The sequence below is a fragment of the Hermetia illucens genome, chromosome 1, assembly GCF_905115235.1.
Source record: "Hermetia illucens chromosome 1, iHerIll2.2.curated.20191125, whole genome shotgun sequence".
In the NCBI taxonomy this organism is placed as follows: domain Eukaryota; kingdom Metazoa; phylum Arthropoda; class Insecta; order Diptera; family Stratiomyidae; genus Hermetia; species Hermetia illucens.
Genome location: NC_051849.1, coordinates 180324783 through 180337250, shown reverse-complemented (window position 1 = coordinate 180337250; position 12468 = coordinate 180324783). Strand labels below are relative to the sequence as shown.

The window sequence follows — 12468 nt, the reverse complement described above, 5'->3', positions numbered from 1 at the left end:
TTTCTTAGACTATCCTTAGACAAGTTAGAGAAGTAACTCCCTTTATTTCTATTTGACGAAGCAAGGAAAACATTGACGGCTAAATTTTGTCTCAGAAATAAATTTTTTAAATTGTACAACCTGGATTTCTGCAATTCTATCTCTCAGGACCACTTCACGACGGATCAGCAGTACAATTTTTCTTGCCCGAAGCCTACCAAAACACGGGTATATCAATATCCCGAATTTTTAATAGCGAAAGGTCAATAATTCGTGGCTCAATAAAACCTGTCCAATTTAGAGCACTTAAAAAATGAGAGTAGCTATAGATAGTTCCATTGGACAATTAGATATCAACGGCGTCGAGTATTTGGCCAGGATGATAAAAATGATAAAAAAAGCAAAACTTCTGGAATTATGGAGAAATTTTCTACAACAGATACAACAGATAACGTGGCTAATTATTTTACAGCCAGACAAACTTGACAATAAAATAGATGTCCACGGACATAACTTTTTGTCTGTTGAAATAATAAAACTTGTTGTTTCTTTTTCGTTGGTGTGGGTATTTATTCTTACAAATACCGATATTTCGGGAACCACTTGTTCCCTTCATCAGTGCAAACAAGGGAAACTTGTTTGCACTGATGAAGGGAACAAGTGGTTCCCGAAATATCGGTATTTGCAAGAATAAATACCCACACCAACGAAAAAGAAACAACAAGTTTTATTATTTCAATTAATTAATCGTTGGAAACACCGCATAATTTCACTCTGATTTTTGTCTGTATATAATAGTGAACTGCTTTATGAAATGGCTTCGCGCATTAGCGCAATTTGGATAACTATAAAAGATAATGAAAGACGTCTCGCGATAATTAAGGCCAAAATGTTACGTTGGACTAGTGGCGTAACACGCTATTACCACCTCCGAAGTAAGGGTATCTGCAATGGATATGGGGTTTCACCGATCGTACAAAAATTGCGTCGTCGATGGTATGATCACGTAATTCGCACACACTTGCAAGATTGGTCCGCAAAAACAACGGTGGTTTGATATGTTGGATGGTGATTTGAAAGCTTCGCGACTGCATCCAGATCAGGCCTTTGACAGAACGAGACAACGGCTGAAAAAGGATAACAAAATATAATATATATATATAATATAATGTTAAATCGTAGTAAAACTTTGGATCAGAGGTGATTTCTACCAATTTCAGGAGCAGATCAGCGGTGATCTTTCTTTTTGCAGATTAAGTCAAAGTGGCAGAAAGATCGTGTTTAGTTTTCAATTGGAAGGCAAATAGTTTCAAGTTTGAAGAATTTCCTGGCTCAATCAGTTTTTCTAAGAATATTGCCAACTTTGAAGTATCTCAGAAACAAACGCAGTTAGAACGATTTCTATTAATTTCACTCCATTGCGAAAGTGGATATTTTTCAACATTGTGAAATTTTGAATAAAGCCTTCCCACATTACTCACACTCTTGGGTAACCCACTGTTTTCTTACTCTTGTTTAAATTATACCAAATAATTGCAATTTTTTTGCATAAAAGATGACCTTTTGTCGAAGTGTTAGCCTTAGAGAAGAAGTATGAGTGATTCTGCCCGGGAGGATTTGGGCGGTTCTACTATGGCCGGATATCGGCGGTATGGATGTCCAATATAAAGCGCATTAAGAATAATCATTGGTGAAGCTACTTTTGTCTTAAATCGACTACATAATTTCAACGCGATACACTCATTGCGTCCATTCTAATATTTTTAAATATTCAAATCATGATTTCGCAGGATTCTTTCGAAACACGCATCAGATTCTAGGTTGAATCTCCCACTAAAAGAAAATCTAGCTTGCTGTTGTCATTTTTCTCCAGCACGAAAGTAAAAAATTGTCTAAATTCGAATAGCGATCAAATAAGATATTTCTTTCTTTTTCACAAAAAGTTTTATTTCATTTCCTCACATCCAGTCTTTCGAGAACCAATTATTTCCTTTTTCAATGCAACATCTGCTTCAGAAGGGAACAACTGGTTCCCGAAATATGTATATTCGGAAACGAAACGTATTCAAACTATTCAGCAGTGATCATTCTTCGTTTTTCAACGTGATTAATTAAAACTATCACGTACACCACAGAAAATATTGGTTAAAATATGTTTAAGCAAATCAAATTAAGGTACAAAAGATATCAGTTAAATTTATACTAAGAGCCCAAAGCAGTAACGAAGCTTGTTCGACAAGTCTCACAATGCACTACCACTCGTAATTTACATTGCAATTTGTACCTTCATCATCATAATTGCACCTGCTTCCCTTAAAGTATCTAACCCTCTAACCACCTTTACTAACTTTACCATTTTACAGATCAATAGCCGACGGTCAATCACAGCATAGCTTCTCAAATAATTCACATCGAGGCTATTTGGGATCAGCCTTTCCAACAAATCTCGTAAATTCCCGTCCTGAATTAAGACAGTCGCGACAATCATTGGCCGCTGCATCAGAACGCATGTCGCGAGCATCATATGCTGGTTCTGTTCATGGTCCACAAAGTATAGCATCAAGCTCGCGAAGATCTCGGCCACGATCACGGTCCCGCGATCATCTAAATAGTGCACATCTTCATAATCATAGACCAGGAAGTCGGTAAGTAGATCAACACCAACAAGAACGTAGTAATTGGAATTGCACAAAGAGTGTAGCTAGTTATAGGATACTAGGAGAAGCTAGAATGCACGGTAAGAGGACCAGACTAACAAACATGCAATTATCGAGATGATCATAAGCATAATCATGAGTGAAGGTGTAAGCGTGATTATAATCGCGGGGAAACCATGGTGATCACCAGACCGTTCTCATGAATTCGTCTTACATTTCTGATTAACTAACATCGTGACTTAGTTCTAGAAATATTAACACTTTTCATTTCGAGATCATTCTTTCATTAACCTAGCTTTTCAGCTAATGAGGATCGGATACTATTAAGCAAATGGTGCGAAGTAGAACTAATAAGGATAGAACTCAAGGCTGACAAATGACTGAAATATTTTGAACCAAATCATAGAAAGTCGTTCAACCAAATTTGCCCTGATTATAGAGTACTATTCCTATGGCAATAAATTTTTAATTATCTTTCGACTTTCCTCTCTTCAATTCAGATATTCAACGGCCGGTTCAACACACACTCTAAACAATTATTGTGACACATCTGATAATTGGACCGATCATGATATGGATATTTACATGGCGAGAAATGCTACAACACGCAATGGATTGGTGCCATTATGAGGGCAACTTATCATTTCTTGATATTTTGATGTTATACTTAATCTAGATGAGGTTTTCTGACAACGATGGAGCATACGTTCGGTCATGGACCATTTCGTAGAGAATGACTATGACCAACGTATGTTTTCACTTATATATCGTCGTCAATTATATGAAATGGAATTGATAAGTAGCCGTAATATTTTTAATAATACAATGTTTAGTTGTAGTCAGAATAGTGGTAATATTCATACATTGAATGATTTTAATAATGATCAATATTATTATAATATGTATTATTGCTATTATCCAACTTATGATAGCCTAAGGATGCGACAACTATTGAATAATAGCGAAATTAATAATAGTACTAGTATTGGTGCAATTAGCAATGATAATATCAATGATAGTTTCATGTAAAACCTCTCGAATTGGTGCATAATTTATACACAATTAAAGAAAAATTACAAAAAAAAAAGAAAAACAAAAGAATATACTCATAATTTTAAAAATTCATCTTCCTATCATAAGCACTAAGAAAGATAGTAAAATTTATAAAAAGGACCAAAGGATTAATGAAATTTTCAATTTATCCTTACGTAAAAAAATATAGAACTTTAAAATTATGATGGGAAGATGACTAATTTTATAAAACATATCATCATTTTCTATCATCTAGATAAAACATAGAGCACATAAACAAAACAGCTAAAATTATCTAAAACCAGTAGTTCGGTGTCTATTAGCTAAATAAACATACATATAATACATTCCATAGAAGCAGACTCTTAAAAGAAAATTACAGACATAACAGAATGAAACAGTCATTATTAGAGTCAATGTGACTAATAAAAATTAAAACTTAAGGTAGCCCAAAGATTTTTTAGATATGAGCATGAAAACAAGATTTTATGACTTTTTTTAAAAGAAGGAAATATTTTTTTTGTGTTTTTTCATGAAAGGATCAATATCCTTTCATAAAATTACACCATCAATGAAATAATTAGGGCAATCTCGTTGAGAGCGGTGATTAGTCAAGTTAACAAAATTCATTGGTAAAATCTATTGGGTATTTAAATAAATAGAGAAGTTAACATTTTTTTTAGAAATATATTTATAAGAATGCAATACAAAATTATTATAATACAAGAAAATATATGTAAAAAAAAGATTTCATAATACGTAGAATGCTTATTATTTTGGAATGATTCATTTTTGGTTTTATTTTTATGTTTTTGATCTTTGCTTATCAAGGAGGCCACTACCACCAAAACTGCAATAAATTTATTTGTGTTATGTAAGAATTATGCAAAAATTAAAATGCATGAATCCAGTATACACATAGCCACGAACGCCATAACACAACAGATACGGAAAACCCCCCCACTGAACTGTACAGAACTGTCACCACCATTCAATAGACACCAACATTGTCGTTTCAACTAATTTGTTCGAAAACCATAAAGAAAACTGAAGGATTTGCTGCACCAGCCTTTATTTTGACACAAGCAATTTATGTGTTTATTTCGTGGCTTTATTTAAAAAGGTTACAATCATTTAATTTGACTTAAAAATGCCCCGTTATTTTCAGTAATTCTTTGCAATTTAGAGAACAACTTCATTATATCTCATTTTCAAAATCGCTCGCAAAAAAAACAGAGAAAGTCAGTTTTCCCAACCTTCATTTATAGTCAACTTCACACGACGAAGATCGTTTGATATGGACAAGAAAAGATGGTAACCACGCAGCGTCAGGACTTGTCCATAAGCTGGCTCCATAAGAACCACGCAACCAGCAGCTTCTGGCGGTTCTTCATGGACATGTGAGACTTGTTTGAATATAATGCGTTTTCTATTGGCCATTTCTATTGATACTTGTGGGTCGATTGCTGCCTTCAATCGATTCAATTATTGGCAGTAGATGTCCGAATTGAGCATTTAGCCATCAATCAGCAGCTTATACTAGATAACCTACCTACGTTCCTACCAAATACCGCGAAACCTTCCTGGCCAGTTGGTAACTATTTAGGATGCTTCGCCAGCCTTCGATTACATCCCCATCTATTACCCGTCTCTCCTCACCATCTACTCCAAAAATGGTTCGATTTCATTCCTTTTAATCAAAGATTCACAGATAGAAACAAGGTCTATAAAGTTTTTTCTGGGACAACTCATACTGCACGCAAACATCGAGCTTCTCTGTGAAACCATTTTGGCCATTTGACGACCGTTTGGGACCATTCGCAAGACTTCGGCATTGATGGCTTACGCTTCATATCCTCACCTGACTTCTCATCACCAGTCAACATCCGCTTCCGTTGTCCAAGGATTCACAGATGGAAATCCATAAGAATTTTCCGAAAGAACTCATACTACACGCAAACATCGAGCTTCTTTGTGACAGCCTTTGGGAATGATTAGCAATTATTTTACCATCAATTTTCAGCTTTTGAGGGATACTATAACAGTTAATTTCCAACATTTGGAAATGAAAAATTACCGGAACGGAATCTACCAAACGAAAATCATACGTAACTGGCGGTTACAGTGAAGGTATTCACAGTTTCAGCCGCAAGACTTGATTTTTCCACGGAATAATACCATTATTTTGTGGTTTGGCAACTTTTGGAACTCTTCTCGGATGATTAGAAGTTTTCCATTCCCTAATTTGAGCAGATGGATCTGGACGTTTCCATGTGATACAACTGGCCTTCACGAAGAAGCAAAAGAAATCAACAAACAATTTCTTTGCCGGAATTAAAGTGTAAAATAGACTCTGGTAAAGAGCCCTTAAAGAAGTATTCTGGGCACAGACTAGTTAAACCGGTGTAAAAGCTTCTCGAGTAGACTCAGAGAGAGCTGAAGCACATCTTAGCGAATCCGCAGTGATGACATATAGATGTGGTGGACGCGCTATGCCCCCCCCCCCGGAAAGCAGTTAGCCAAAAATGCTCATGCAAACCATATAGAAAGTTTCAAATGTAAGGAAAGTAGAACAACTATGAAGTGTTTCCAGAAATCAGTAGCGTTTCAATAAATCTATCTCAATGATTTCATTTACTACCGTTTTTAGCTATAGTTAGTTAGTTTCGACTACTGCTGCTGCTTCGCTATAGATACTTCGAGAAAATTTCTACTCAATTACCTACCTAACTACTATCCTATCAAATGTTGAATTTTGTGATACCGGAAGTCTCTTACTAAGTTGATTACAATTTGCAAAACTGAGTAGCTCAATTTATGATGTTAACAATCGTCCGATCTTCCTTTGTGGAATATGGAAGTTCCTCAGTTCATAACTGGACGCAACAAGTGTTTGAGTTCCATTTCCAACAGCCTCTTCCAAGTTAAACACCAACCCAACTCTTACGAGTGTGAGCACCGAATATTGTTCTTGGCCGAGTGCACGTGATCTAAGAGTATTCCAAGAGCCAAGTTTCAGTCATGTATAGTTCATCCTGGCACGGTCATAAATACACTAGCCAGACACTAAGTATTGCAAGGAATGATGTTCAACCGGTGAACAAATACATAAATATGAAGTCTTCCGCTAGATACCAACAAAACAAAGATCTGTCTGCCGCTTTTTGTAATATTCTCAAATTTCAAACCAATGCCCACCAGGAATACCAAGTTGACTTAAGCATTGAAAGTATATCTCTTCACATTCATAAGCAAATGTGTACTCAAAATGAAGCTGTAAAGTGCAAAATTTTAGATCCCCCAAAGTGTTCAAACAGAATCGACGAGATAAGAACTGAGGCGTGAATAGCAACAGTTTAGATAACCGAATTGGAGGACAAAATCAATTGGCAATAAGAAAAGAGCTACAAAAGCATAAAACAAGTCCGGAACCGAAAGCTAGGCGCTTCAGGTATGAAAAGTTTTCCTGTTTTTTTATGTAAGAATATTTGGTTACACTTATATATAGAATAGTTCATAGTGAATATATGTTGAAAATACCTGATATTCAATTCAACTTGGTACTGACATTTTATCGACGACCCCACCCTCCTCGGGGCTTCTGTTGTCGACTTAAATAGGGATAAATTACCAAAAAAAAACTATGCAAATCTACGATTATCCATCTGGCACGCCTATTCAATATATGTACATCTTCTTCATTCCTTGCTGGAGTATAGAGCAACCACACAGTCTCCTTCCACTTACTGCCTCCCTATTTTATTTCAAATTAGACTGCCCTTTAGCCCTTATCATCACACTCAATGATATGCAAAAGATAGGTGTACAGTAGCGAGACAATTACAAAAGAGCATACGAACATCCATAAGGAACAGGAATCGAAGCCCGGAGAGCCAAAGCCAAATCAACCGTCAGATCGTCAAACCCTACATTTGGCCACTTTGCTAAAAGCTGAGACTAAAGACTATCCCGAAGGAAGGTAAGGATCTAACAACTGGCATATCCTATAAAGCCATAAACCTCCACGCCTCGTTTTTAAAGCTATGCGATGAGCCGCTACTATCCAATCTACAACACTTAGCCAACAAGAAAATTATTTTTCCTCACCAGTTTGGATTCAAACAAATATGGAACAGTGGAACAAATCCATCGATTAGCACCCGAGATAAGTTGTTCTTTGAAAGAGCGTAAAGGTTACTTGACCGCATTCTTTGTTTGTTGCACAGGCATTTGACAAATCTAGCATGATTACTTCAATTACAAAAATCTAAAATCTACTAATCCTGTCTCATCAGCGGAAGATTTTTTTATTAGACCAAGAAAACCTTATGAGAATCAAACATGAGAATCTTGACTCCAGCCCTCCACTCTAGTTCGATATATACTGCAGACTTACCCATAATGGCTTGACTACTGGAGATTTAAAATCAACGAATCAAAATGTGGTCATGTAACTTTCAAATTGAAAAACGAACCATGTAATGGAAAAAATACTTTAGAATACACTAAGAAAAAGGCTGATTTAGAAGAAAAGATTCACGGTTCAAAAACACTGCCCTGCTTCCTCAACAGATTTTCCAATCTGTAATTAGAGTTCGAAGTGTCAATATACAAAACAGCCATAAAGCCAATGTGAATATATGCAAACTTTATAGCCTGTTTCCACATTGATGATAAAAATTCTGAAAAGTTCAGGAACTCCAATAAGACGAGATTATCCACCTGAAGAGAACATATTCTGGAAAGCATGCTGTAACGTAGCAACTTGGCATGAATCAAGAAGGAACTCCGCATCCTAACTGGCAGCCAAGAAGCTTTCAGTGCGTAATTTAAACAGACCGGCAAAATCCGAATATTTTCAATTTTTACGAATGGATGATTTTGAATTTCTAGTTTTTTTTATGATCGCAGGGTTTCATACCTCACATTCCAGACTAAGAGTCACCGGATTTTGCATTTTTAGAATTTAGATCACTCCCTTGTTTTCGATAATATTCACTATCTAGGATTATTTATATTTTACTGGTTCCGAGGAACTTCCATTCTTCCGCTATATTTTACATTTCCCGAATATAGACGGTTTTCTTTTTTGATCTACATTTCGTGCAGAAGATTTAGAATTTTTCGTCCTTTTTCTGATCACGGGATCAGGAAAATCTGCCGCTTTTTAGTTTTCCAGGGCGCCTTCGAACATTAGTTTTTTCATGACACAAGACGTTGCTGACGTACTTCCACCAACTTTTTTTTCGTTTCCGTGATTTTCCCGGAACATAACATCAACCACATCTACGTGCCACGGCTATCTCCTCCACAATTTACCGAGAATGTTGCACTCCTCCTCCAGTGTTTTACGTCACTTAGTTTTAGGGCGAACCACTCGTCGGCCATCCTGGTGTAGTGAGTTCCATTCCATCTCATAATCCGCAATAGAGTCATGATCATCATCATCAACGACGCAATTAGCGGTATCCGGTCTAGGCCTGTCTTAATAAGGAACTATAGACATCATGGTTTTGCGCCGGGGTCCACCAATTCGATATCCCTAAAAGCTGTCTGGAGTCCTGGCCTGCCCCACTGTTCCATCTCAGACAGGGTCTATTTCTACCATATATATTATATACTTTTCGGGTTGGATTCATACGGATTAAGTGACCCTCCCACCGTAACCTATTGAGCCGGATTTTATCCACAACCTGACGATCATGGTATCGCTCATAGGTTTCGTCGTTATGAAGGCTAGGGAATCCGCAATTTTACTTGCTAAGAACCCAAGTCTACGAGGAATGCATGAGGACTGACAAGGTCACTGTCTTGTATACTAAGAGCTTTGACCTATGATGAGACATTTCGAGCGGAAAAGATTTTGTACGCTGAAATAGGCTCTGTTGGCAGTCAACAACCGTGCGGGGATTTCATCGTCGTAACTGTTATCGGTTCTGATTTCGACCCTAGATAGGAGAAATCATCAACAGTCTCAAAGTTGTAGTCTCCTATCTCTATTTTTCCCGTTTGACCAGTGCGGTTTGATGTTGTTGGTTGGTTGGTTTTTGGTGCTGACGTTGCCACCATATATTTTGTCTTGTCTTCATTGATGTGCGGCTCAAGATCTCGCCCCAATTAATGCCTGCTCAGTTTGTACGTCTCGGGTCGTTCTTCCCATAGTGTCGATATCATCAGCATAGGCCAGTAGTTGGGTGCACTTAAAGAGGATCGCATCCCTCGCATTTACCTCAGCATCACAGATTAGTTTTTCCAGGACCAGGTTAAAAAGGATGCATGATAGAGCATCCCCTTATCTTAGACCGTTGTTGATGGCGAATGGTCTCGAGAGTGATCCTGCTACATTTATCTGGCCTCGCACATTGGTCAGGATCAACCTAGTTAGTCTTATCAATTTCGCTGGGATACCGAATTCTCTCATGGCCGTGTACAGTTTTACCTTGGCTATGCTATCACAGGCGGCCTTAAAGTCGATGAAAAGATCTTACAGCCGATGTGCATATTAGAATTCAATAGAGTCATCTTCCTTCCTTAATGTGTGACCTATTCAATGCCCTCGATGTTCTACCTATTTAAACAAATAGGAACAGTGCGATGGCCAGCCAAATTAAAAACCTTAATTTTGTTGGGATCAATCTTCAGTCGGTGCCATATGGTCAAGATCCATGACTCGGTGAAAAAGCAAACAGATATCATCAGCGTTGTGAAGTGTTTGAGAAAAGGTATCATGGTTCATTAAATCCGTCCATGTTCTCCAGCCAAAAGAGCATGAAGAACGTCACCAATAACGAGAAAAAAGTGTGGAAGATGAGATGCATCCCTTCCGGACTCCGCTTTGGACGTTAAACTCCTCAGAGATTTTACCTCGATGCTACACGCGAAATTTTGTTTCGCCATATGTCGCTATTAGTTTCTCCGAAATGGCCCACTTGCGTAGAGTATTTAAGATATATTTACTGTTCGCGGTATGGGAAGCTTTATGGAAATCAATAAACACAATGATCCGGAGGGTGTTAATGCGGTTGATACAGCAGGGCCCAGAGGGGAAACTAGTCGTGTCTCTGTCGTTCAAGCCGATGTAGTATTTTTTTTCATTTAATCCACCTGTCTTCGGTCGGTGCATCACAAGCAAGAACCTGACGATTTTAATTGTTTAGTCATTTTTGTAACCGCTGAGTGAGGGGTATCTGCATTTTCTGGTCTCTCCAAAACCTTAAGGTGGCTTACTTCTCTATGATATCTCACATCTCCAACCAAGTATCGTCAAATTTCAGGCATTTCATGGATCTCAGTAGCGACATCTTTCGACCGAGGCGTTGCCCGCAAGGTTCCCAAAATATCGGGATAAACTTACGACAATGTCTCCCACTCTCGACGCCGTATTACCCAGAATCTTATAATTCCTGAGAAGCACATTTTATTTTCAAGCCTTATTGGTTCTATGCATAATTGAGAAAAACCCTATGAACAATAGAGTAAAATGTAACTGAAATGAAGTCAAATATAACTAAATTATTACATCAACTTTCTATCCCAATAATGTTCGAAAAATTTCCGACGGTAAAGATGGCTTGAATAATAGGCCAAATTGAGTTTCCACTTTATGAATCCACACTTTCCTGAGCATCGTACGTTTTCGAACGATCTGAATTGTTCGAAGCTTTGTATTGTTAGCCTATTGCCTGTTATTTTATTCATAACTGAATTTCAGTTTCATCTTTTCACGTAATATTTCGTTTAAAAAACAAAATAAGTGAAAATCAGATAGCGAAAATCTTGCCTATAGGGGATTTGCAATATTTCTCAATCCACTTTGAGATGATTTCTTAAGTTATACCCCTAAACCAGGAAGAGTGCCTGCCATTCCGGCCGCCTCATAAACTTGCATTCTCCTCTTGGCCGTCTCAAGACCGTTGTACATACCTCCGTTATTGGGAGTCGTACTTGAAGGCGGACCTCCGTCTGGTGTCTGCCGGGGCTGATCTACCGCTCCCGGGGATTCCCTTCGTCTCATCTCATGGCAACTGCGCCCGAATGCCTCAAAGGCTTTTAGGACTCCCTGAGAGAGAGAAAACGAAGAAAAGGGACTATGGCTCCTATAGCCCGGGAGTGACCCCATCCACTCCAATCCCTATTTAAGGTAAATGATTACCTTTGTGTGTTATAATGCCGTCTTTCAATATAGCATCGCTTTATTTCCTAAAAGACAAAAGTGTAATTACCGAGTAATTACAATCAATAACCTTTTACATTGGAGACCATTACCCAATGTGTAGATGGAGGTACTTCCCTGCAAGGAGCAAGCAAAGTACGTCTACAGCTTGCTGAATGAATAAAATAGTTAGAAGCCGAGAAGACGCCAGATCAACCGACTATTTCGGATTTCAGTACTTACTCAGAGCAAATACCAACGAAGGAGTTTCCTCAAACAATTCCATGCGCCGTTTAAACACATAATTTTTGTCGACATCAACATTCACACCTTAGGCGATATGTTGATTGGTTATTTGTTTATCGAATTTACTTAGTGTTTCAGGCACACACAGTCAGCTGTGTGGAGCGTAAAGTTCCCACGGAATCCACAGTCCACTGCCTGTGTTGCACCTGACGCGCCTCTATTTTATTTCTATTTATTTTGCTTGTAACACTGTGCCGAAAAGATTTCATTATTTTCGCATAAACGAATGGAAACCTGTCTGAAACGCCTGATTTCATATTTAAGACAAGACATTTCAAGAACCAGCTGCTCCTTTCTTCGGTTTGAGATCCTCTCAATCCCAGACTTAGCACTAAAGAAGGA

At 37.8% G+C, this 12468-nt stretch overlaps 2 protein-coding genes across 6 annotated transcripts in view; one reads left to right on the top strand and one right to left on the bottom strand.

The window, feature by feature from the left end:
* Positions 1-4426, top strand: part of LOC119646843 (vasorin) — a 395527-nt gene extending 391101 nt beyond the window's left edge. For 3 of the 5 annotated variants that reach the window (XM_038047463.1, XM_038047460.1, XM_038047461.1), the window contains 2 exons: positions 2343-2624; positions 3137-4426. In XM_038047463.1, the coding sequence (XP_037903391.1) occupies positions 2343-2624; positions 3137-3266 (412 nt within the window). In that variant the 3' untranslated portion in view covers positions 3267-4426. The remainder of the gene's footprint in view (positions 1-2342; positions 2625-3136) is intronic. The other 2 variants (XM_038047465.1, XM_038047464.1) reach the window with 1 other exon arrangement.
* Positions 1-12468, bottom strand: part of LOC119646844 (rab3 GTPase-activating protein catalytic subunit) — a 477376-nt gene that overhangs the window by 434363 nt on the left and 30545 nt on the right. The window lies entirely within an intron of this gene.